The sequence below is a fragment of the Carcharodon carcharias genome, chromosome 6, assembly GCF_017639515.1.
Source record: "Carcharodon carcharias isolate sCarCar2 chromosome 6, sCarCar2.pri, whole genome shotgun sequence".
NCBI classification, from domain to species: domain Eukaryota; kingdom Metazoa; phylum Chordata; class Chondrichthyes; order Lamniformes; family Lamnidae; genus Carcharodon; species Carcharodon carcharias.
Window position 1 is genome coordinate 152,522,147 of NC_054472.1, and position 27,405 is coordinate 152,549,551.

At 41.7% G+C, this 27,405-nt stretch overlaps 1 protein-coding gene across 2 annotated transcripts in view; it reads left to right on the forward strand.

Annotated features, from left to right (window-relative positions):
- Positions 1–27,405, forward strand: part of zc3h3 (zinc finger CCCH-type containing 3) — a 297,424-nt gene that overhangs the window by 156,299 nt on the left and 113,720 nt on the right. For both annotated transcript variants that reach the window (XR_005943320.1, XM_041189962.1), the window contains exons 6-8: positions 11,982–12,066; positions 17,543–17,701; positions 18,216–18,285. Coding sequence is in view for 1 of the 2 variants with exons in the window: in XM_041189962.1 (XP_041045896.1) it covers positions 11,982–12,066; positions 17,543–17,701; positions 18,216–18,285 (314 nt within the window). In the remaining variant the exon portion in view is untranslated. The remainder of the gene's footprint in view (positions 1–11,981; positions 12,067–17,542; positions 17,702–18,215; positions 18,286–27,405) is intronic.

The following is a 27,405-nucleotide window of genomic DNA, read 5'->3' on the forward strand; positions in this document are numbered from 1 at the left end:
TTGGGCCCTTGGATGATGAGGAGGGGGGAAGTAAAGGGGCAGGTGTAACACCTTCTGCGGTTGCATGGGAAGGTGCCATGGGAGGGGGTTGAGGTGTAGGGGGTGATGGAGGAGTGAACCAAGGTGTCCCGGAGGGAACGATCCCTGCAGAATGCCGCCGAGGGGGTGAAGGGAAGATGTGTTTGGTGGTGGCGTCATGCTGGAGTGGCGGAAATGTTGGAGGGTGATCCTTTGAATGCAGAGGCTGGTGGGGTGATAAGTGAGGACAAGGGGGACCCTATCATGTTTCTGGGAGGGAGAGGAAGGACTGAGGGCGGATGCGCAGGAGATGGGCTGGACACGGTTGAGGGCCCTGTCAACCACCATGTGTGGAAAACCTCGGTTAAGGATGAAGGAAGACATGTCAGAGGAATTATTTTGGAAAGTGGCATCATCAGAACAGTTGCGACAGAAAGCATCTCTGACAGTGCAAAACTGTATTGAAGTATCAGCTTAAATTTTGAGCTCAAGGCCTGATATAGGACAAGATCTCACCAATTACTGAACCAGAAGCAAGTGCTTCAACTGAGCCAATTTGGCATGTGCTTAATATGGATTTATGGCGGAACTGGGTAGGTAGGATAGGAGAGATGGGGTACTTATAGGAGATCCAAATAGATCTGGATAGAGATTTGCCTTGGTTGTTTCTCGGCCAGCTTTTTCTTTCCTGACCTCTCTTTCATCCTCAATGCAATTATGTAGAAGGATATCAGATTTATATTTTTTAAATTGTTTAAAATATGTGATATTGTTTGTTGCTGCTTCCCATGATTACACACACTACAAAGCATGCTCACATCCTGAAAGGATTGTGGAAGCAGATTTAGTAATAACTTTCAAAAGGGAATTGAATAAACACTTGAAAAGGAAAATTTGCAGGAATATGAGGAAATAGGAGGGGAATGAAACTAATTAGATAGCTCTCTGAAAGAGCCAAAACAAACATGATGGACAGAATGGCCACCTTTGACGTACCATTCTATTTTCTTACAGCAGCAAGAGTGCTTTCCCCAGCCCTTCAAGCAAACCTGTTTCCCACTCCACACAATCAGATTCAGGGGAGAAAAGCAAAATGATTCAAATGTAGTTATTGCAATGTGAGGGTGTAAGTGGGAGCACTGAAAGTGATTATTTTGCAGGAAGGCTTAGATTTTGTAGCGCTTTCAGAAACCTGGCTAAAATGTGGATAAGAATGGGTGAAAAACATACAGGCTGTTTATAAAGTTCTCAATTTTAAACTTGGATAACTTCTGTAAATATGATTGCAACCTGTAAATGACATATAAAAACATAATTTATAGTTTTTAATGTTGGTGTTAATGCTGGAACTGAAAATAACAACAGAAGAAGAAAAGGTGAACTGATTCTGGGATTGACTGATGTATCAGAAAAGATGATGGTTATGTTGAAGCCTAGAAATTTTGTATGTATTGTTTTAAAACTGTTAGTAGTGGTATAAGAGCGAATTATTGTCATAGAGAGGACTGATGTAGACAAGGAAGGGGACAGTGTTAGTATGGTTGGTATTCAATGTTTTTTTACAAAGAGCTTGTCACATTAATAGGGATATACTACAGCCCACCAAATTGTGGGAGGGAAATCTGGAGTAGGATTAGAAAGTTTAGTAAGAATAACTAAATTATTATTTTGGTAGATTTTATTTATCCATTAACCAATAGAGGGAATAAATGGAGAAAAAAGAAAAGAATTCCCAAAGTGTATTCCATACACCTGTTGTATGTAATGAAATAAATCAAGTAGATTAGCTAAATGTCAATGAGCGCCTTGGGAAAAGTGACCACAATATAACAAGTTTCAAGATGCAGCTAGAAAGGGAAAGTCTCAGGACAAAATCTTGAACAGCAAATTGGATTTGGACAAATTTTGGAAAGATGGCATGATCCAGCTAAGTTGAGGTAGATGGAGAAATTGGAGCACAGCACAAGAGCGCAGTTGAATGTTTTTAAAAATAGCTTGCAGAGGTGCTGAACAATTCCATTTTTAAAGAGAATGGAAATAGTTTAATATTTGACCACTAGGTGAACTTCTAGAACTCCACAATCTTCATCACAAAGACTGCCTACTTCTATCTATAATATCACCTATCTCTGCCGCTGCCTTGTCGACAAATGTCTGATTCATGCTTTTGTCACCTCCAGACTTGACTATTTCATGCTATGCAGTTTGGCCTCCCATTCTTCATGCTCTGTAAACTTCAGCTCATGCAAACTCTGCTGCCCTATCCTACCCCATACCGAGTTCCATACATCCATCACTTTACATTGCGTCTCAATCTCTCAACACCTCCCAATTTATAATTCTCATCTTCATAGTTTTGTCCTTCATCTCTGTAACCTTCTCTAGTCCTACAATCCCTTTGGGATGTACAAGATATAAATAAACGTAAGTGTTTTCTTTCTTTATACCTCTGTAAAGTGCCTCAGGGTGTTTTCCTATATTAAGGGCTCTGCATAAATTCAATTTGTTGTTTTAGAAAGTTGTGGATAAATAAGTTTAGAAACAAATTAACATTGAAGAGGAGGACTTATGAGGATTAGTAATTATAATAATGGTGAAGAAAGGTTATGAAACATTATAAGAAATAGGGAGAGCTAAGAGGGAAAAAAATTCAAAAATCCATCTAAAGGAATAATAAAGTATTGTATGTCATTCGAAAGAGAACTGTTAAATGTGAAATAAGACCTCAGAGGAGAAGATTGTCAATTTGTCGATGATTTTCATAAATAGATCTTTATTACCACTATGAATCAGTCTTTATTAAAGAGAAAGATAACAGAGAACAGGTGATGGTTGAAGTGGTTCAGAGCAAAAGGGAAGTTAAAAAGGCTACAGAAAGACAAGCTGCCAGGAGCCCTACAGTATATTCTCGGATCAAGAGTGAAGAAATGTACTTTGGCACTCTTGAGTGTGGATTTGTGATGGTGTTATGATCCAAGCTGAGGTTACTCCTGGACAAGCCTGATCCCAGAGTGGAACCCAGTTTGATAGATCCTAACTTTTTTTTGTTTAGATATGTGGAGAGTAGCTACTGAACAGAGGCAATACGAGTTGGCTGATGAACTTTTAACACAAGAATAAAATATTGATTCAACAAGAAAAGATGAACTATATTACAATACTCCTTCATCCACAACTATACCTTTACGGATATATACAGATTTGTAAGGATAACATAAGTTACAAAAGCTATCTTATTCTCTCATGTACCCAGTCCATGCACACCACGCTCTGACCTCAAGTGACAGATGCCACCTCGACCAGATGCTATGGATCACCCCTCGACTCCCCCTAGGTGCTTGTCACACTGTGAGCCAACCAGTCTCACTGAATTCCGTCCTTCACATGAGGGTTTCCAATCTCCACTCTTCAAGACCACGCCTTGGAATCTTCGCCCAAACTGACGTTTTCTTTCAGGCACCTTCCTCAAGGGTTCACCTCCAGGGTTTTGAACTCTCCTTCTGATGTCTTTCTTCCCTGATCATCACATGCACTCAAACTGTCTTCCATGCACTCTCTCATCAACTTAGCCTTAACAGTACACCACTGTTTCACATGCCCATAGCAAAGAATTACAGACTTTCAGTTGACTCTTGCTTTTTGCAAGCTGGTCTCACTTTAAATCTGAAGCTTGGAGCCTTTCTCTCTGCCCCTCACTCTTAACTTCACTTAACAGGACCTTTACCCAGGTTCCTGTCCTTCCTTTAACTAGAAGGTCTTCTTTGGACTTTCCCTTCTTCCACTCCCCTGGACTTTTGGGATGTTTCTTACTTTGGGACTTCTATCTGTCCCTTTTGCTCCAGTCTCTCCTGACAGCAACTTTCAAAAACCAGTTGAACTCCACAGCTTCCAAATCAAAACTACTGTCTTTCTTCTGTGTGTCTGGGAGGAACCTGCCTGTCTGGCTGGCCCCCTGTTATTAGGCAACAGCACTATTCTTCCTGCTCTTGTGTGCTTACTTTTGCTTTATAGGGGTCATAAATATTTCATTAGAACCGCAAGTAGCCTTTTAAAGTAAAACTAAAACCCATTTGACCTTTCTTAACACAGATACAGAAATACAAATCAAACCTAAACTTTAAAGCTAAAGCTCATTCCTAACACCCACAATACAAGTATAACTTACTTAAGCTCTCTATTTCCTAACAGATGGGGAATTGGAGACTGGCAAATGTAGTACCTATTTTACGCTCCTGGTTCTGGAGAATTCCAGCTCTGCAAATCTGACCTTTAAAAATGGCGCACCCCCCAGTTCCAATTGTCATTCAGTGGGGTGGGTTGGATTGGAAGTCAGGCCCGCTGTACCCGCAACAAATGTAGAGGCTGCCAGGTGTGAAGGTGGGGGCTGGGTGGAAGGCCTGCCTCTGCTCTGGCAGCTTGTTGAATTCAATAAAAAAAAAACAACCCCACAGCCATCAGCCCCTCACCCCCCACATATCCCACATACCCTATCCATGTCAACCTATACCATTCATGCCCTCCGCACACTCCCATAAACTCTTATATCCCTTAAGCCAACCAATGCCCCTCTATCCACCCCAATAGACCATCATACCCCCATGCCATCTCATCCCCCCCCCCCATCGTGCACATGGCCCTCATATCCCCAAGCCTGTACATGCCCCTTTACCCAATCCAATTGCCCCTCATACTCCCATGCCATCCCATGTGCTAGTACACAACATCAATGGCCCCCATACCCCATGCCAACCCATTACCTTCTACCCAATCCCCTTGGCCCTTTGTGTCTCCTGTGTCAACTAATGCCACCCCATGCCCCCCCCCCCACCCACTCACCCACCTCTCTTTGCCCTTACCCCCTCCATGCTAATTCACCTTGTATCTTCCTTGGGCAAACCTCAGGAGCCATGCTGACATAAAATTGTGTGTCAATTGATGACATCACCATTTTAAACAAAAAACACTTCATGATTAAAGAAAACATCAATACATAGAAATTTGTTGAAGTAATCTCTGATGAAAACAAACATTTCTATTCTATAACCACTTGGAGTTGTCAATTAAGCTGCTCACTTAACAGGCACCCCACTGCAATAATGTTAGTTTGTAAAATCAGTCATTGCAGCACAAATCCTTTCATGATAGCTCTCAGGCTTATGTCAACAGACAGAATGAAATATCAAGCACTGATTTTATTTTTTTTAGCTCCAGACTGATTTTTAAACTTAAAGCCCACCAGAGTTAAATCCATTAACAGTTTTGACAACTCCAATGAGTTTTGACAGTTCTTTGAAAGTTCCAAGTCCTAAAGGATGCCTTACCTCTTCCAAAGGGTGCCTTACATTTCCCAAAGGCGTCTCGGTACGATATCCACAGGAGTACCTTGCCTCTCTCAAGGGGCTCCCTGGCTATCCAAACAAAACCACCAAGTTCAAACCAGCTGTTATCTGGTTTAATCTGCACATGCTGGGTTTCACACTCCTAGGCTAACAAAATCCATTTCAGTGGGGGCAGCTTATGATTTAAATGGCCAGCTGCATCTGTAAAATGTGCATGCGCGAACCCTGACCCAACCCCAACCCTTTCCCCACGAAAATAGGAAATGCCATGCTTGGGGAGGGACTTAGGATTTTCAGCTATTTTTGCCAAGACGGAGAGCCTCTCCATTGTGGCAAAAATCCTACCCCTAATCTAGCTAATTTTTTGGTAAGGAAAATTTTTAGGGCTTTTCATTAAGAATGAAATTGTCACATATCTAGACAGAAGAAAATGGTTGAAATAACTAGAAAGGATTTCAAAAGTGACCACCAGGTTTCACAAACCTCATGAATTCTCTGAGGAGGTCACAGATGGTAGATGGGAAAAATGTAGAGTACAAAGTCTTTAAATTGCTACAGATGAGTATGGAATTAGCAGGAGGATAGCACGCTGAATGAAAAATTGCTTAGAAGAGAAAAAACAGAATAGGACTAAGGCATTTTTTCGGATTGATTGGAAGTGGGTAGTGGGTTCAGTTCTTCGGCAATTCTGTTCATTATACATAACACTAATTTTGCTATAGACCTAGAGGGAGTAATGTTCAAATTTGCCAATAGTACCAAAATAGGATATATCATTTATTTGAGAAGATCAGATACAAAAGATTATTGATAAGAATGGGTTAAAAAGTGAAAGATGCAATTTGATGCCAGTAAGTGTTTGGTGAGGCACTTGAGTTGAGATAAAAAGCAGTAAATCATACTTTGAATGGAAGGTTCAGTGCTGTGGAAGAGCAGAATGATTTGGGGGCAATGGTTCACAGGACATTAGGTGCATCACCTCCAGTTGATAAGGCAGTAAAAAAAACTAATTGAATTCTAGGTTTTATCACAAGGTATACAATAAAATGTCAAGAGGTAATGATCCTATTTAAGACCTTAAGACCTCACTACTTTTACAGTACTAGGCTGCACATTATAGGAAGGATATCAAGACTTTAGAAAAGGTGCAATGCAGATTCATTAGGATGCCTAATATAAATACAAATATATTGGGACATTTTTTGTTAGAACAATATATATTAGGGGGTGAAATGGTGGCAGTGTTTAAAATAATTATAGTGTGGGACAGATTAGATAGAAAGAGATTTAGACGGTAGGAGAAATCATTTATACACAGTTGTGAAGCTGTGGTATTGACTTTGTTAGTTGAGGCAGACTCAAGGTTGGGTTGGGATGGTCAATGAAGAGATAAGAGAACAAGTTGGTTGCTCGTGATTGCGACTTTTTGCTTGTAGAGAAGGTCAACATTGACACATTTTGGTTAGGTTGAATGGTCTGTTTTTCAGTTTGTAACTTGTATATATTTTGGTGTAGCTCAATAAGTTATTTAGCAGAAATCCTATCAAAAGGCTTGTGTTTCGGTTGTTTAAGACAATGGATAGTTTGCTTTCAGTGAATTAATGGTCAAATAATCTGGTTGAGGTGTTCAAGTAGTGTGTATGTCGTGACAAAGGAGGAATCTTAGTGAATTTAAGATGTTTGCATACGTTCCAGGTGCAGTGGTCAGGTTCCCCATGTTGACCCCACCTCCAAATATTTCATTTACTTTCCTGATCTTGTGTATTGTGCCTTCATTGCCTTTTGTGACATTTTCTTACTGCCTGAATATGTAAAACATGCTAGAATTAGTTGACAAAAGCACTTACTCGTAATCGAACAGATGGGGAGCCAGGTTGACAACGGCTATGTCATTGATAACTCCAGTCAACCAAGCATGGGTTTTCTGCAATTAAATTGTAGTTTGTGATATGGACAGGTTGTCATGTAACTAAAGTCATTTTCTGTTGCTTGCAGAGTACTGCTTCTGCCCTGTGATTTGTGTAAAATTAAAGATGTTGGCAGTCCATTTGGGATGAATACTGTTAGAGTGGAAAAAGTATTGTTTGGACATTGGGACAGGTACACACCCTCACCTGGAGGAGATAGCATAGTGGTATTGTCAGTGGACAGGTAATCCAGAGACCCAGGGTTCAAATCCCATAACCCTTGAATAAATAAAAAAGAATCATTGGAACGATTGTGCTGGCTGGATGGATTGTGACATTGCTGAACACAGCTGAATCCAGTGATAATTGACAGAAATTTTGCTGAAGTGAACTGGGAAACTAGGCTAGAGGATAGATCAATAGAGAAGCAGTGGCAAACATTTAAGAGGATATTTCAGAGTATTTAGAATAAGTACATTCCTGGTATAAAGAAAAATTCTAAGGGGAGGACCCACCATCCGTGGTTAACTAAAGAAGTTAAGGAAAATGTCAAACTTAAGGAAAAAGCATACAACTCCACAAAGCTGAGTAGCAGGACAGATGATTGGACAGAATATAAAGAACGGCAGAGAATGACTAAAAGGTTAATCAGAAGAAAGAAATTAGAGTATGAGAGGAAGCTTGCTAGAAATGTAAAAACGGATAGCAAGAGTTTCTACAGGTATTTAAAAAGGAAAAGAATAAGTAAAGTGAGTGTTGGTCCTCTAGAAAGTGACAGTGGGCAGTTAATAGATAATAGACAAATGGCGGAAGAATTGAACACATTTTGCTCCTGTGTTTACTATAGAGGATACAAAAAACATTCCAGTAATAGCTGCAAATCAGGAGGTGGGCAGGAGAGAGGAACTTGGTGAAATTAACATCACTAGGGAAACGGTACTGAGGAAATCGATGGAGCAACGGGCTGGCAAGTGTCCAGGTCGCGATGGATTACATCCTAGGGTCTTAAAAGAGGTGGCTAATGAGGTAGTTGATGCGCTGGTGCTAATTTTCCAAAATTCACTAGATTCTGGAAAGGTTCCATCAGACTGGAAAGCAGCAAATATAACCCCTCTATTCAAGAAGGAATGGAGGCAGAAAACAGGAAACTATAGGCCAGTTAGTCATGGGGAAGTTGTTAGGATCAATCATTAAGGAGGTTATAGCTGGGCACTTAGAAGAGCTCAAAGCAATCGGAAAGAGTCAGCATGGCTTTGTGAAAGGAAAGTCACGTTTAACCAATTTATTGGAGTTTTTTGAAGGAGTAACATGCACAGTGGATAAAGGGGAGTAGATGTACTGTACTTGGATTTCCAGAACACATTTGAGAAGATGCCACCTCAAAGATTATTATGGAAAATAAAAGCGCTTGGTGTAGTGGGTAACATATTAGCATAGACAGAAGATTAGCTGGCTGGCAGAAAGCAGAGAGTTTGCGTAAATGATTCTTTTTCTGATTGGCATAGGATGTGATGAGTGGCGTCCCACAGGGGCCTGTGCTGGGGCTTCAACTTTTTGCGATTTACATTAATGATTTAGACGAGGTGAGTGAAGACATGGTAGCTAAATTTGCATATGACACAAAAATAGATAGGAAAGTATGTTGTGAAGAGGACGAGGTTGCAGATGCATATAGATAGGTTGAGTGAGTGGGCAAATATCTGGCAAGTGGAGTTTAATGTGGGAAAATATGAAGCTGTTCGCTTTGGCAGGAAGAACAAAAAAGCAGAATATTACTTAAATGGAGAACAGCTGAATAATTCTGAGGTGCAGAGGGATCTAGGTGTTCTAATACATGAGTCACAAAAAGTTAGTATGCTGGTATAACAAGTAATTAAGGCTAATAAAATGCTATCCTTTATTACGAGAGGGATTGAGCATAAAAGTAAGGGTGTTATGCTTTTGTTAACCAAAGGGTTGGTGAGACCGCACCTTGAATACTGTGTGCAGTTTTGGTCTCCTTATTTAAGGAAGGATGTAAATACATTGGAGGCGGTTCAAAGGAGGTTTACTAGATTGATATCTGGAATGAGTGGGTTGTTTTGAGGGAAGGTTGGATAGACTGGGCTTGTTTCCACTGGAGTTTAGAAGAGTGAGGGGGATTTGATTAAAGTATACAAGATCCTGAATGGCCTTGACAAGGTGGACGTCAAAAGGATTTTTCTTCTTGTGGGTGAGTCCCAGAACTAGGGGGCACTGTTTTAAAATTAGGGGTCACCCTTTTAGGACAGAGATGAGGAGAAATTTATTCTGAGGGTTGTGTGCCTTTGGAGCTCTGCCTCAGAAGGCGGTGGAAGCGGGGTCACTGAATATTTTTAAGCAATGTGGAAATCGAAACAGAAGATCAGCCATGATCATAATGAATGGCAGAGCAGGCTCGATGGGCCAAATGGTCTATTCCTGCTCCTATTTCTTATTTCAAGAAGTGATCATGGGACATGGGCACTTTGGTTCCCAATTACATAGAAACACAGAAAATAGGAGCAGGAGAAGGCCATTCGGCCCTTCGAGCCTGCTCTGCCATTCATTATGATCATGGCTGATCATCCAACACAATAGCCTGCTCCCGCTTTCTCCCCATATCCTTTGATTGCTTTCGCCCCAAGAGTTATGTCTAACTCCTTCTTGAAAACATACAATGTTTTGGCCTCAACTACTTTCTGTGGTAGCGAATTCCACAGGCTCATCACTCTCTAGGTGAAGAAATTTCTCCTCATCTCAGCCCTAAATGGTCTACCCCGTACCCTCAGACTGTGACCCCTGGTTATGGTCTCCCCCACCATCGGGAATGTCCTTCCTGCATCTACCCTGTCTAGTCTTGTTAGAATTTTATAGGTTTCTATGAGATCCCCCCTCATTCTTTTGAACTCCAGCGAATTTAATCTTAACCGACTCAATCTCTCCTCCTGTCAGTCCCACCATCCTAGGAATCAGTCGGGTAAACCACGCAAGAACATCCTTCCTCAGATAAGGAGACCAAATCTGCACACATTATTACAAGTGTGGTCTCACCAAGGCCCTGTGCAATTGCAGGAAGACATTCCTGCTCCTGTACTCGAATCCCCTCACTATGCAGGCCAACATACCATTTCCTTTCTTTACCACCTGCTGCACCTGCATGCTTACCTTCAGTGACTGGTGTATGAGGATACCCAGGTCTCGTTGCACATTCCCCTCTCTCAATTTATAGCCTTTCAGATAATCTGTCTTCCTGTTTTTGCTACCAAAGTGGATAACCTTACATTTATCCACATTATACTGCATCTGTCATACTCTCTCAGTTTGTCCAAATCACACTGAAGCATCTCTGCATCCTCCTCACAGCTCACCCTCCCACCCATGTGACATCTGTAAATTTGGAGCTATTACATTTCATTCCTCGTCTAAATCATTAATATATATTGTGAATAGCTGGGGTCCCAGCACCGATCCCTGCGGTACCCCACTAGTCACTGCCTGCCATTTTGAAAAAGACCCGTTTATTCCTACTCTTTCCTACTGTTTCCTGTCTGCCAACTAGTTTTCTATCCATCTCAATACACTACCCCCAATCCCATGCGCTTTAATTTTACACGCTAATCTCTTATGTGGGACTTTGCCGAAAGCCTTGTGAAAGTCCAAACAAACCACATCCACTGGCTCCCCCATCTGCCCCCCCACCCCGCCCCCCCAATCAACTCTACTAGTTACATCCTCAAAAAAATCCAGTAGATTTGTCAAGCATGATTTCCCTTTCGTAAATCCATGCTGACTCTGTCCGATTCTGCCACTGTTTTCCAATTATTGCCCATTCACCCAAGTTGACTTTAATTTTAGATCCTGTTTATTTAAATGTTATTTTGTGCTCAAGGTACAGATAGTCAATGCAGGGGAATGGAACTCTTGCCAATTTGGGCTCCCATTATCAGGTTCAGGTGTACCCAGGTCAGATATAGCACAGAGATGTAGAATAAAGCTTCCCCTTTGCTCAAAGAATATGCCTCAGCACTAGGACTCAACAGAACAGGAGCAAGGATGGAGTCCTGGGGCAAACAGAAGGTGACCATGGTGGCACCAGGGGTGAATCTGTGATGTTGACTAATAAGTTTAATGTTTTCAGCATTTTCTATTCCTGCAGTTCAGGTTCAGTTAGAAGGAGTGGGCTCAATGTGTCATTTAGCTTTCTCTCATACTATATTTTTCTTTCTAGTCGATTAGGTGCAATGTTTGGTGTTGACCAATCCCAGCCATGTTGGCCCCCATTTTAATAATAATCAGTCAAAACTTGCTCTTCGTTAGCAGATGTACATACAGCTTTGATCCTTTAATCTGTTACATCCTCCAGAAGGTTTTGTTAAATTCTTTATGCCCTTCTATTTCTCAGTATAGAGAAGGAACAGATGTGAAGAATAGAGTTTTGCATTCTCTGTTCTCATACTCAGGTCTGCTGTTCTCAGTATCTGTGGAGTTCATAATCAGCTTTACACAGCTGATTTCAGATATCCAGCACTTTGTATTTATGGAAATTTAAGTGAACCGTGTCCACTTTGCACGGCGTATTGAGTAGTGGAAAAGAGATAGTTGAAGAGCTGATGGTTCAGTTACACCAAGCTTTATATTTAAGGAGTACAGATTGTAAGAGGAAGGGTAGACTGAAGCCGTCTGACTTTTTTTGGTCTCTTTCCCTTCCTTCAAACAGTCAAGTTGGAAGCTGATTTCGATAGCAGTGGTCTCTATTTGCCCAGCAGCCTGACCAAAGCGGTTGCTCATCGGCACATTGCAAGGTCAGTTAATGTATTTCTTCATTGTTCTGGTTAATACCAAGTTGGTCTTATTTTATTTTCCAGATTTTCATGACTTGGGGGTTAGTTTTAAATGTATTGTTTGGAGGTTGAATTTTGCTGAGTACTGTCAGTGTCAGTTGTACATTATTCCATTGTGTCTCAGTCACGCTAGCATGAAAGGCAATCCTGAGAGAGAATGGCCTTGTCTGCATAGCTTCTTGCATCACAACATCTGATGGCATGGCAGACGTACGTACAGGTGTGACTTGCAGCCCACATTTTGTAAGAGGCATTAACAGAAGCCAATTTGAGTAAGATGATTTTTACAATTACACTAAAATTATGCTTTGAAAGAGCAGTTGTTATCTTAAAAGTGTGCCTTAGAAGAACTGGTAGACCTTGATATTTTAGGCAGCATACCCTGTCCATCCCCTGGAGGAATTACTGGAACAGGTGAAAGAAGCAGTTTCAGATAGTGGAGGATGGGAATATGGGTGGGATATTATTGCTGATTGGTCAGACTATTGTGTTGAGTGGCCAGATGTCACTGATGGGAATTGCTGCTGCCTTTAGGAATCGTGTGGTGTTGGCATTCTCCATGGCCTCCCTGATGCCTCCTGAATGCCAGCACTTGATGGGTGAAATAAGTCCAGAGTTAGACCATTGAATGTGATGGTTCTTAAGTTGACTGTGTTTAATGATCGCTGATTTGTCCCATTCACTATGTTTGAAGCAGGTTTAATGTTGTTTGAGTGTAGTGTGTAGTCTATGGTCTGTTCCCCCAACGTAAAAATGTAAACCAGTTAGCAAGCACTTGGTATGCTGTAAACTCCTGGTTTATTGTGAGATGGTTTCTTAACTTTGTGGGCATGAAGGATGGAGTGGAGCTTCTTAAATGACTTGTGTCGAACTCCTATGCCTACTGACAAGTATATGTTGTAGTCTATGTGAGGTAGAACTAGTGTATTTGTCTTAATAGAAGTAGTTATTATGGAGCAAGTAACAGGTGCACATGTGTTAACCTTTGAACGAAATCCATTGGGTTGAAGTATAAACTTAATGTGGCTAAGTTCTTGTTATAGGTGGTGATGGAGTAGGCCCTCTGAGGGTGTTGGAAACAATTCTGGAGGGTGGAGGAATGGTGGAAAGATCAGTAGTTCAGGTAACTGTCAGGGCAAGTGGGCTTACTATAGACATGATGTATTGGTGTGCTGCTGTGAAACTTGGCGATGAGGACATCAAGACATTGTATGGAAAGTTGTTCCATTTCTATAGTAAAATTAATACTCAAATGTTGATTGTCAAGGTGTTGTAGGAAACTAAGACTTTCCCTCCTGTCATGTTGCCATATGCCAAAAGTGTCATCAACATATTGAAGCCAGAGTTTAGGTTGAAGACCAGCTGATTGAAGTGCTGCTTGTTAACAATGATGGTGATCCCATAGCTGCATTGTTTAAAATAGGAACCTTCAAACAACTTCTAAGAAGCTAATTTATTTCCACAAGATTTCATGATGGTGAACTTTGGAAATGCAGTCCTTTGTAAATTTTAATTTTATTACAGCAGAGGTATGTTTTCCCATTATTTTAAACTTTAGGAAGATAGTTACAGAAGTAGATCATTCAGCCCCTCAAGCCATTACACCATTCAGTTAGATCTTTTGGTTCGAAGGACCCCATATCAAATGGATTAGTAATTCTGATTTCCCATGACCCTACCCCCCCCCCCCCCGCCCCTTTTCAAAATTGTAGTGCTGTATCATTCCTGGGGGAACTTGTATTTTCTGTTTATACAGCAAAATACTGGAAATAATCAGTAGTTCTGGTAGCATATGTGGAGAGAGAAACGGAGGCTGGAATTTTGTGCTTGCCAACAAACCCCCCCCCCCCCCCCCACTGGCCCCCAAATTCCTCCACCTCCTATCTTGAAGATGAGGATGGTGTAAAATCTAGTGGAATGTGGGAGGGGTGGTGTTCATGGTGTGTTGTGCGTATCACCTACTTGCCTGCACTGGTATTTTACCAGCAGCAAGGTGGGCCCACACCACATGGCGAGATTGTGGCCATGGATTAGGGTGTTCCCCCCTGTTAGGGCACCCTCCACGTTAAATCCCAATCAGAGTTTCATGTCAGTGACCTTTCATCAAAAGAGAAAAAAGTTAGAGATGTATCAGGGTTGAAGCAAGTATAGATTCAGGGAAAAGAGGGAGGGAAGAAAGTACTAAAGGAAAGCAGGAGAAATTAATTGACTAAAGGGATGATGAAGCAAGGCAAAATCTGGTGGTAATGAGAGAAGTAAAGAAACAAAAGATGTCTAAAGGAGGTGCGAATAGGAAAATGCACGAATTATTACCAACAGCTGCTGTCCACAAACAAAATTGTTGAACTTAGTATTGGGCCCAGAAGGCCAAAATGCCTAATTGAAAGATGAGGTGCCTAAGCTCAAGCTTATGTTTAGCATAATTGGGAACAGCGTAGGAGGCCCATGACAGAGAGATCAGAGTGGGAGTGGATCGGAGTATTAAAATAACAGAGATCAGAGTGGGAGAGGAGCGGAGTATTAAAATGACAGGTGATTGGAAGTGAAATGACCATAGATGTTCTGCAAAGCGGTCACCCAATCTGCATTTAGTCTCCCAACGCATAAGAGACCCCATCGTGAGCAGTGAATAAAGCAGACAAAATGGAAAAATAAATTGTAATTTCAAGAAATGGTGGAGATTGATGCATTTAATTGTGGAAGCTAGTGGGATGGAAGGTGAGGACAAGGAGAACCCTATTGTGGTTCTGAGAGGTGGGAAGGGGTGAAAGCAGAAGTATGGAGATGAAGCAGACACTATTTACCACCAAAGTAGGGAGAGAATTCTCTGTTGAGGGAATAGAGTGACATTGGCAGCACTGGTACGAATGTATACATAATAAGAACAAATGAGATGGAGACAGAAACTGGGAGAATGGAATCATGTTCTTCAGGAAGCTGGGTGTGAGAAAGTTTGGTTGGGGTAGCTGCGGGAGGCAGTGGGCTTCTATTGGGTATCGATTGATAGCTTGTCTCCATTCCTGGAGTCAGTTAATTGAGGAAGGGAAAAGTTGGAAATGGAACATGTGAAGGCAAGTGAAGGGTGAAAGTGGAAATAAAATGAATGAAACTTTCCAGTTCAGGGTGAGATCAAGAAACAGCACTGATGAAGTAATCAATATACCAGAAATGAGATGAAGGAGATCTGAGCACGTTTCCTCTGACCCATAAGACAGTAGAGCAACACGAAGGTTTCTGCACAAGCCAAGCGCAAGTTGACCCCTTTAACACTTGAGCAGCTACTCAAAAAATTGTAAAAGGCCTGCACACTTAAACAAATTGGGCGTGCATTACAAAAATAAATAGTGGATGCAATGGGCCTGAGTAGAACGGGAACAAAGAATATTCCATATATCCCAGAAAAAGGCAGGAATAGCTAGGATCCATATGGGTACCTGTAGCAACACGTTTTATATGACGGAAGTAAGTGGAATCTAAGGAGAAGCTGTTCAATGTGAGAATGAGTTCACAAAGTCATGTAGATAGCAACTGTTCGGCCTCCACTCAAGGAAGAAGCAGAGTGCTGTCAGGCCAGCGTGACAAGGGATGGAGGCACAGAGAGAGTGAATGTGAAAAGGGGACAGTTGGGGTCAGGAAAGTGTTAGTGATTGGAAGAACCAGAGACGTAGGTGGAAAGAGACTGGACAAGGGGAGAAAAATTGAGTCCAGGTAGGAAGTATCAGTTCAAAAACAGGAAGAGCAGTTCATGAGCAAGAACAAGGTAAATGATGGGTCAACAGGGCGAGTTCTGATTGTGAATTTTGGGAAGGTTGAAAAGGGCAGATCAGGGTTGGTGGACTATGAGATTGGAGGCTGTGAAAGGAAGATCTTCAGAGGAGGTGATGTCAGTGACAGTCTTGGAAATGATGGCTTAATGTTCAGTGGTGGGGCCATGGTCAATGGGAAGGTAGGAGGGAGTGTCAGAGAGCTGGCATTCAGCTTCCACTAGGTAGAGGTCAGTGGACCAAACAATAATGCTACCCTTATCAGTAGATTTGATGACAACCTTAGGATTGGACCTGGGCGAATGGAGTGTTGCAAGTTCAGAGGGAAATAAATTGGAGTGAGTGAGGAGAGCAGAGAAATTGAGGCAGCTGAGATCACCCCAGCAGTTCTCATTGAAAAGATTTAGAGAGGGTAATAGACCAGAGGGTTCAGTTGGAACTCAAGGGGTTGCAAATCAACTTCATGCAACCTTTCCCGATAATTTAATCCTAATAGCTCTGGTATCATTCTGGTGAATCTGACCCATTAAAGGCCAGTATATCCTGCTTAAGGTGTAGTATGCAGAATTGAATGCAGTATTCCAGAAGGCTGTATAACCAAGGCTTTTTACAACTGAAGCATAACTTCCTGCTCTTTGCTCCCCTTAAGATAAAGACCAGCATTCCATTTGTGATTTCTTTTTGTAACTGCCCACTAGCTTTTAGAAATCCTCTGTCAGGATTGTTTGTAAGCAAACTATATCGTCAGGATTCATGACGCCTGTAAGTTTGTTCCAACCGGGGGTGGGAGCCTAGGAGCTTCCAGGTGACTCTGTTCTAGCCCCATTGTTACGAACTCATCATGTTTTCTCCCTCCTTCCTGCCAAACACAAAAATAAAAAACAGCATAAGGTTTAGAATAGAATAATAGTTAAGTTGTAAAGAATTTTGACTTTTTAAAAATTCATTTCATGGGATGTGGGCTTCGCTAGCTGGGTCAGCATTTATTGCCCATCCCTAATAGCTCTTGAGAAGGTGGTGGTGAGCCGCCACCTTGAACCACTGCAGTCCATATGGTGTAGGTATATCCTCAGTGCTGTTCAGAAGGGAGTTCCAGGATTTTGACCCAGCGACAGTGAAGGAATGGCGATATATTTCCAAGTCAGGATGGCGAGTGACTTGGTTCATCTAACCAGTGGAACCTTCTAAAAATTCTGAAATAATGGTCATAATGTATTTTTGCAGACCATAGGGTCAACATTATCTTTGAGACAGATCTTATGGGCTTGGATGCAGTTAAGGTAATTAAAGATGTTCCTTCTCCCAAGTTTCTTAGGCCCTTGCACATTGTTCCCTCAGCCATGAACCTAGGCAGCCTTCTTCCAAATCTAAGCCAACCTGATGAGCCAGAGTGACTGGCTTGTGCTTGCTCCCAGCATACAAGTGGTTGTATTTTTTTCTTCCTCCTCCTGCCTTGTGTGATGCCAGTGCACCCAAAGTGATGAGCTTGCCATGGGAGGAATTACCAGTTGATCTTGTCTTCACTGTGCACATGTCTCGTTCAGTTAGATTTTGCTATTAAAGTTATCCATTTATTTTTAAAGGTTTACTGCCATTGTTAAATTAAATCAACATTGATTGGAAAGATGAGGCTTGAGTTTCTTCTAATCTAACCAAATATTGTGTGCCCGCAGTCGTGCTGTGCAGCGTAGCTTGGCTATAATCAGACTGGCCAAGCAGAAGAAATCCAAGAAGAAAGAATATTGCATGTACTACAACAGGTTCGGAAAGTGTAATCGAGGGGACAATTGTCCCTACATACATGACCCTGAAAAAGTAGCAGTCTGTACAAGGTGTGTCTATATCGGTGAATTTGATTTCTATTAACCATATAGTAGATGAAACATATATTATGCTGATCAAACAGAAATTCCATTTTTTTTAAAATTACAGCAACTAGGATATTTAAAGAAATAAGAAGCATACATAGAGTGAATGCAAAGTGGAAACCCCATTCTTTTGCAGCACTGTATTTATATCAGAGTCAGAATGATGCAAAGTGTTTTGGATGGCACTCTTCCTTGCCAAACCAGAATTGGGAACAGTTTTTGCATGTCGGTATATATCAGGTATCTGACATTGCAATGGGGCACCTCAATATGAAAACTTTCCATTTCATCTGCAGCTGTATCAACCAACTTGTTTCATTTCTCACCTTATTTTAGTGGTATATGCTCATTATACAAAGTGACTACAGTGCAGTCAAAACAGCACTTCTTTGGAACAATCACTGACATTTTACTTTCAGGACATTGAAATCTACAGGGCCCCCTCGCAGTTTTTAATCTCCACTTTTTTTTTTGGCAGATTCCTACGTGGAACGTGCAAAAGAACAGATGGAACATGTCCTTTTTCACATAAAGTTTCAAAAGATAAGGTATGGATTTTATTTTTATCAAAAAAAAGCATCTTGAACAATTGTCACTTTCACTAAGACTGATTTCTTAATGCTGCATTGAAGGTTAAGTTGATAAATGTATCACACTACTGAGCTATTCACACTACAATAACCTAGTCTGCGCTAAATTAGCTAACCATCCTTGTGGCAATTATAAGGATTGGCTAATGACCTCATCATCCTTAAACTGGGGAGGTGGAAACTCAGCCAAGGCTTCTCCTTGTGATCAGAGCATAATGATTCATTCTGGAATGTGGACAGTGGGTGAGAATGGGATGAAACATGCCTATGATGTCCCTTCCCTAATCTGTGTGATTTATGAAGGTTGCTATGAAATTGCCTAAGGCGCAGAAAGCAGTGGTGAATGATTGTTTACAAACTGGAATGGAGTGTACAGTGGTGTTCCCCAGACGTAGGTATTAGGACCACTGCTCTTTTTGATGTATATCAATGATCTGGACGTCAGTGTATGGCATCGTTTCAAATTTTACATATAACACAAACTTTGAAAATGTAGTAAACAATGACGAGGATAGTAACAGAGTAGTAATGAACATTGACTCACTGCCTGAAAGGGTGGTAGAGGCAGAAACCCTCATAACATTTAAGAAGTATTTGGATGTGCACTTGCGACGCCATGGCATACAAGGCTATGGGCTTAGTGCTGGAAAATGGGATTAGAATAGTTAGGTACTTGTTTGACCATTGCAGAATCGATAAGCCGAAGGGCCTTTTTTTGTGCTGTAGACCTCTATGACTAAATGGGCAGACACTTGGCAGATGAAATTTAACACCGAGAAATGTGAAGTGATACATTAGGAAGAATGAGGAGCGGCAATCAGTTTAAACTAAATGTATAGATTTAAAGGAGGAGTAGGAGTAGAGAGACTGAAGATAAATCTTTGAAATGCAAGTTGAAAAGACTGTCAACAAGGTATTTGGGATTCTTGATCTTACTAATAGAAGCATAGGGGACAAAAACAAGGAAATTATGCTAAACATTTTTTCTAAAACATCGGTTAAGCCCCTGCTGGAGTATTGTGTTCCGTTATGGGCACATTTTAGGAAAGATGCCAAGGCATTAGAGAAGATGCTGAAAATATTTATTGTAATGGTACCAGGGATGAGGGGCTTCAGTTATGTGTAGAGACTAGGGAAGGAAACAAGGAAGAGGTTTGATCAAAGTGCTCAAAATTATGTACTGTTTTGATAGAGTAAGGAAGGAGAGACTATTTCCAGTGACAGAAAGATCAGTAACCAGAGGATACAGATTTAAGGATTAGCAAAAGAACTACATTTGACATTAGGATTTTTTTTAAACGCAGCATGTTGTTGTGATCTGAAGTGCAGTGTTTGAAAGGGTGGTAAAAATAGATCCAAAAGCAACAATCAAAAGGAAATTAAATAAATAATTTAAGGGAAAATTTAACAGGGCTGTGGGGACAGAGTAGCAGCGTGGGACTAATTTGATAGCTCAAATAGCCGGTATAGGCATGATGAGCAGAATGAAAAGGAAAATAGGACTTGCTTTCCGCAGTGGCTTCCACAATCACAGGACATCCCAAAGCACTCTACAGCCAATAAACTATTTTTGAAGTGTAGTCACTGTTGTAATGTAAGAAATGTTGCATTCAGTTTGCTCACAGCAATCTCTCGTAAACAGCAATGTGATAATGACCTGGTAATCTGTTTTTATATTATTGATTCACGCATAAATATTGACCAGGACAAAAGGGGATTTCCCCTTCTCCTTCAGAATAGCACCAAGGGATCTTTTACATCCACCTGAGCTGGCAGCCGGAGGCTATCTCTTTAAAGCCTCATCTGAAGGACCCTGCCTCCAACAGTGCAGCACACCTGAATGCTGCATTGGGTTGTCAGCCTAGATTTTTGGGCTCAGGTGTCTGAAGGGAAATTAAACCCACAACCTTCCAACTCTGAGGCGAGAGAGCTACTAATTGAGCTGCAGCTGATACTATTGCTTCTTCTGTGTACATTATGCTATGATTTTAACACTTGCAGCACAGACCATGCAAAAAGAATAGCCACTGGAGCAAGGGCGGCTGATGGCAGTGGCATTGCAGGAAGAGAAAATTGGCAATGGGGGGCAGAAAGTAATTTTGCTAGTAAGGTTTGCTAATCAGCTTGAATCCCAGAGTAATAAACTAGGAAGCAGCTTAACTTTCTGATTCATTCTGGTTAAGTTTCATGGCAGGTAAATATGATCTTTTTTGTGAACTGCAGCAAGGGACAGCTCCCTTGGGTTGTATCAGCATCAGACAGATCAGATTCAGTAATAGCTACTGTTTCTGCAATGTTTGTGATGTCTGAAGAATTGAATAAAGTAAAAATATTTCATCAGGTTTTATTCCATTTCCATGTGTAGCACAATAAATAGCAGACATTTTGTGTGACAGCAGTATATCAAACAATACAGGTTATATTATAAGCCATGAAAGTGAAATGTTTTATCAACAGCTTCTATCATCGTGTTCCTCTGCTCAGAAATGCTCTTAAATAAGCTTTTGTGTTTCCTTTCCTTTCCAATTTTCTTCTCTCCTTTCCTGGGCCCCTGCTGTTGTGTGGAAAGATCACAGTCGAGTTTTATTTTAATGTCGCCGAGTGTACCCACTCTCATGTGAGCACGTTTTCATATTTTTTTCTTTGTGTACAAAATCTTAATGCACATTTATCTGTCTTGCACTACCTATCATATTCATTCTATCTTGCACCTTCATATTTGTTCTCACTTTCAACTGCTCTGTCAATCCCATTCTCTCTCTCATACTTCTGCATTCTTACTAACATTGTGTCTCACTTACACTTGCCCCCATATTTGCTCTCCCACTCATTCCCCCTGTCTCTCACAATTACGTACGTGGTCCATCAAGACTTAGTTAATATAGATCAGAAGCGGGAAATTCAGCTGAGCTCTTCCACTCCCCCCCGCCCCGCCACTAATGCCAGGAGTGCCTAAGCCAATTGTAGTGCACTTATAATTCTTTATAATATTAGTCTCCATTCTTCAGAATTGAAACTTACCTAATTAACTCACCCCGCCCCCCCCCCCACCCCCAGCTATGAAGCTAAGTGATACATTCCAGAACATTCTGATTTCCAGGTGTACAACAGATATTTAATCAAGAAATTATACAAGTACTGCGTATAAACTAAGATGTAAAGTGTTGGTGTGATTGAAAAGAGTTAATCAGCATTTTGACTGGTTTTAGTAAAATCACTCTTGAAGGCACCATCTCTCATTTTGTCTTGTTTAAATGACATGCTTTTTTTCTGGTTCTCATTCCTGAAGCTACAGTCGTGTTTACTTCTGAATCGATTGGCTATGATCCCTACATCGGGTGTGTGAAACAGCGTTAAAAAAAATGTCTGCTTGGATATATCAAATGCAATTGCAAGTTTCCTTCAATCTTATAATGAACTGGCATTGATACAGAATGTGCTGAATCACTTTACAAGCAATAATTACCTCTTAAGTATAATCACTGTTGCTATGCATACTAATGTGTTTTGGTAAGGTTGGTTGGGGAGAATCTCTATAGGAATAGGCAATAAATATCAGCTTTGCCAGCAACACCACATCCTGAAAATAGCACCTCTGATTTTGCTGTGTTGGAAACAGACAATGAATCTTCCATGTAGCAAAATTAAAGTGATTTTGAGAAAGTGGCTTTGAGCCACTTTAAACCTCTGCAGTTCAAGAAGTGAAGGTACGGACACAAAGCTAAGTACAGACTTCCAGGATTTTAGCTCTGCGTCATTAAAGGAATAGCTTTTTTTGTCCAAGTTAAGATGATATGTGCCTTGGAAGAGAACTAATAGGTGATGATATTCGCATGCACTTGCAGCTCTTGTCATCTGGGTGGTGGAGGTCACAAGTTTGAAAGGTGCTGTTGCCTTTGCGATAAGCTGCAGTACATCCTGTGGATAGTACACATTGCTGCCAGGGTGCACTGGTGGTGGAGGGAGTGGCAATATAAGCTAGTAGTTGGGGTGTCACCTGCACTGCATTATCTTTGGTGTCAAGCTGCTTATGTTGTAGCTTCAACCATTCAGGATCATGGAGAGTATTCCTTCACAGTGTTGACCTGTGCTGGTAGAGGTGAAGAAGCTTTGGGAGTCAGAAGGTGAGCCACTGCACAGAATCACAGAAGGAGGTCATTCGGCCCATCGTATTTACACCGGCTCTCCAAATGAGCATTATGACCTGGTGCCATTGCCCTGCTTTTCCCTGTACCCCTGCACATTATTTCTGTTCAAATAATCATCTAATGCCCTCTTGAATGCCTCGATTGATCTTGCCTCCACCACACTTCCAGGCAGTGTATTCCAGACCTGACCCACTCGTTGTGTAAAAACGTTTTTTCTCACGTCCCATTTGCTTCTTTTACAAATGACTTTAAATCTGTGCCCTCTCATTCTTGATCTTTTTACAAGCATGAACAGCTTCTCCCTATCTATTCTGTCCAGCCCTCTCATGAGTTTGAACATCTCTATCTCTAGTTATCTAATTAACTAGTTGCAGCTGCAACCAGAGTCTGTATGAGCCCTGTTTTAAGGCTGAACTAAAGCTCACCTTCCAACCCTAACAGCAATTTTTAGTTAATTACCAAATTAAAGAAAGACTAGATTTTAAATATAATTTAATCCTTAAACTCTCTCAGTCACTAAAGTCCAATTAAACACTCTACTGCTGCCCAAAACAGCACTCCAGTGCAGACACTTGCCACAGAATACCCTTTGACAGGCGAAAGTAGCCATGATATTTATTTGGCTATTCCAGCTAAGTTATGGTTAGTGCCTGAGATGGTCATTCCCTGCCACTTGTCAGCCCAAGCTTGAATGTTATCTAAATCTTGCTGCATGTGGGCATGAACTGCTTCATTATCTGGGGAATTGTGAATTGATTGAATACTCTGTAATCTTCAATGCACAGCCCCTTCCTATCCCATAATGGAAGGAAGGTCATTGATAAAACAATTAAGTATATAAGTATAGCTGGACCTAGGATGTTGGAGATAGTTGGCCAATTGGTCAGATATTTGGAGCTGAAGGGAAATATCAAAAGGAAAAGGGGACACTCCAGTCGGCGGAACTGGGTCTAATCTTTCTTTTCAAATATTTGTGCTGCCCACTTTTCCACTACTTTTGCACTTCTACAGTACCATAAGAGAGAGGGGAAGAGTCTGAGGGTATACTGAGATCAGTATACACATGTGCACCCTTCAAGCCTTTACCAGCTGCCTCAAAACAGGAAATACTGGCTAAGTGCTGCAGCCGGCCACAGGTCAGAAAAAACCCGAGTGTTATTTGCAAACTACAAGACCAGCATGTTTGATTTATTACTTATGGGAGCAGGAAGCCTCTAGGTAGCAGAAACCTTGCTCCCAGTTCCACTGCTCCCTGTTAACCTGCATTATTGCAAGGAGTGGTGCAGTTAGGGCCATTCATCATGCTCTCAGGCAGAAGCAACAAAAAGCCAATATCTCGGTTAAGCTCATTTTTTACAATTCCTAAATGTACAACAAAAAAACCTTAAAATCAGATTGGCAAAGATTAAAGCAGCATATTTATGTAAGTAATTAAAGTATTCTAGTTGGCAAATTTGTAAGTCTACATGGTTAGAAATTTTTCTTGTATTTGTGTGGAGGGTTTTTCTGTCCTTTAACCTATGCACGTTATTGTTGTAGAGGCTGTACAATGGCATGAGCATGACATATTAACCCCCTGAACCTTGGACTGGTCAGCCATGTGCTTTTGAGAGTGGGCCACTATTGAGTCGCTGACCACAATTGGGTTTTAAAGCACAACTGACAGAAGCCCACAGTGACGACGCATCTCAAGGGGGGAAAGCTAAAGGTTAGAGATGAAGCTTGCATGCACTCTACAATTTTAGTGTCAGTGCTGAGCTAATCTTATAATATAAATCTGGAGTTTGGGCCCAACTTGACTTTGGAGTGACGTTCCCTGGAGACAGTAAAGAACTGCAATATAGTGTAAATCCAGTCCCATGTCAAACTTGGTTTGCCATGTACTTACGAATTAAATTTAACTAAACATTTCATTTTAAATTTGTAGAGAACAGCAATTGGCTGATTCTTACTCTTTAAATATTAATATTTCTTACTTTATGAAAAGGGCTTTACTCATGTATATATGCGCAGAGCACTTTATTTTTATTCATTCACGGGGTGTGGGCTTCGTTGGCTGGGCCAGCATTTATTGTCTATCCCTAGTTGCCCTTGAGAAGGTGGTGGTGAGCTACCTTCTTGAACCACTACAGTCCATGTGGTGTAGGTACACCCACAGTGCTGTTCGGAAAGGAGTTCCAGATTTTGACTCAGCGACAGTGAAGGAACAGCGATATATTTCCAAGTCAGGGTGGCGAGTGACTTGGAGGGGAACTTCCAGGTCGTGGTGTTCCCATCTATCTGCTTGTCCTTCTAGATGGTAGTGTTCGTGGGTATGGAAAGTGCTGTCAAAGGAGCCTTGGTGAACTCCTGCAGTGCATCTTGTAGATGGTACATACTGTGTGTTGGTGGTAGAGGGAGTGAATATTTGTGGATGTGGTGTCAATCAAGCGGGCTGCTTTGTCTTGGACGGTGTCAAGCTTCTTGAGTGCTGTGGGAGCTGCACTCATTCAGGCAAGTGGGGCGTATTCCATCATATTCCTGACTTGTGCCTTGTAGATGGTGGACCGGCTTTGGGGAGTCAGCTGGTGAGTTACTTCTTGCAGGATTCCTAGTCCTGACCTGTTTTTTAGCCACAATATCTATATGGCTAGTCCAGTTAAGTTTCTGATCAATGGTGGACCCCAGGATGTTGATAGTGGGGGATTCAGTGATAGTAATGCCATTGAACATCAAGAGGCGATGGTTAGATTCTCTTTTGTTGGCGATGGTCATTGACTGGCATTTGTGGGGCACGAATGTTACTTGTCAGCCCAAGCCGGGATACTGTCCCAGCCTTGTTGCATTTGGGCATGGACTGCTTCAGTTTTTGAGGAGTCGTGAATGGTGCTGAACATTGTGCAATTAACAACAAACGTCCCCGCTTCTGACCTTATGATGGATGGAAGGTCATTGATGAAGTAGCTGAAGATGGTTGGGCTTAGGATACTACCCTGAGGAACTCCTGCAGTGATGTCCTGGAGCTGAGATGACTGACCTCCAATAACCACAACCATTTTCCTTTGCGCTAGGTATGACTCCAACCAGCGGAGAGATTTCCCCCTCTTTTTCATTAGCTCCAGTTTTGCTAGAGGTCCTTCATGCCACACTCGGTCAAATGCGGTCTTGATGTCAAGGGCAGTCACTCTCACTTCACCTCAGGAGTTCAGCTCTTTTGTCCATGTTTGAACCAAGGCTGAGGTCAAGAGCTGACTGGCCATGGAGGAACCCAAACTGGGTATCATTGAGCAGGTTATTGTTGAGCAAGTGCCGCTTGACAGCATTGTTGATACCCCTTCCATTACTGATGATGGAGAGTAGACTGACGGAACAGTAATTGGCCAGGTTGGATATGTCATGCTTTTTGTGTACAGGACATAACCTGGGCAATTTTCCACATAGCCAGGTAGATACAAGTGTAGCTGTACTGGTTCAGCTTGGCTAGGGGTGCCGCAAGTTTTGGAGCATAAGCCTTCATTACTATTGCCGGAATATTGAGAGGGCCCATAGCCTTTGCAGCATCCAGTGCCTTCAGCCATTTCTCCATATCACAAGGAGTGAATTGAATTGGCTGAAGACTGGCACCTGTGATGCTGGTGAAAAAGGAAATAATGGTGGCAAAGAGAGCCTGAAAAGAAAATAGTAGCTAACAAAAAAGGGAATTCAAAAGTTTTCTATAGGCATAAATAGTTGATGGATGGGTAGGGCAGGTTGGAGTGGGTCCAGTTCAGGGCCAAAAAGGGAATCTACACATGGAGGCAGAGGGCATGGCTAAGGAGCTAAATGAGTACTTTGCTCCTGTCTTTACCAAGGAATGAGATGCTGTCACGGTTATAATGAATGAGGAGATTGCTGAGATACTGAGTTAGCTGGAAATTAAGAAGGAGAAGGTATTTAGAAAGGCTTTTTAGTTCTTTCGTGGAATGTGTCTTTGCTGGCAAAGCCATCATTTCTTGCCCATTTCTCATTGCCCTTGAAAAGGTGGTGTTGAGTTGCTGCCTTGAACCATGGCAGTCCATGTGGTGTTGGTAAATCCACAGTGCCAAAAGACTGGCTGTGCTTAAAAGTTGTTAAGTCACCAGAACTGGATGGGATGCATCTGAGCATGCTGAAGGAAGTAAGGGTGGAAATTGCAGAGATACTGGCCAGAGTCTTACAGGCTTAAACATTCACTCCCTCCACCACTGACACATAGTGGCAGCAGTATATATCATCTACAAGATGCACTGCAGCAGTTCACCAAGACTCCTTCGACAGCACCATCCAAACCTGCGACCTCTACCACCTCTAAAGACAAGGGCAGCAGATATGTAGGAATGCCACTATCTGCAAGTTCTCCAAGCCATGCACCATCCTGACTTGGAACTGTATTGCCATTCCTGCACTGTTACTGGGCCAAAATCCTGGAACTCCCTTCCTAATGGCGTTCTGGGTGTACCTACACCACACGGTCTGCAGCGGTTCAAGAAGGCGGCTCACCACCACCACGAGGGCAGTTAGGGGTGGCCAGCAAATGCTGGCCTAGCCAGTGACACCCACACCCGGTGAAATTATAAATATAATCACCTTAGTTGCACACTGCTGTGTGGAATTCTGGAGAAAAATCAATGGAACATTAAGAAAGATAGTTTTTAAAATAATTTCTTTGAATATTTCTGCTTACTAGATATGAAAATGTTGAAAATAGGAAAAAAGGCTGTTTGGCTGACGGTCAAGCATCATCCCATTGCGTAATGAATCATCTTGCTTTCCAGTTGGCATAGGAAGGCAGTACATCACAAGGATGGCCTTGTTGGCCAACGAATGGCTGGGGTATGGGGTCACATCATATGATGAAACCTCGAAGAGTACATTTACTCACAGTTGGCACCTCTAGACTTCAGTTACGTTGATATATTTGAGAAGTTCACCA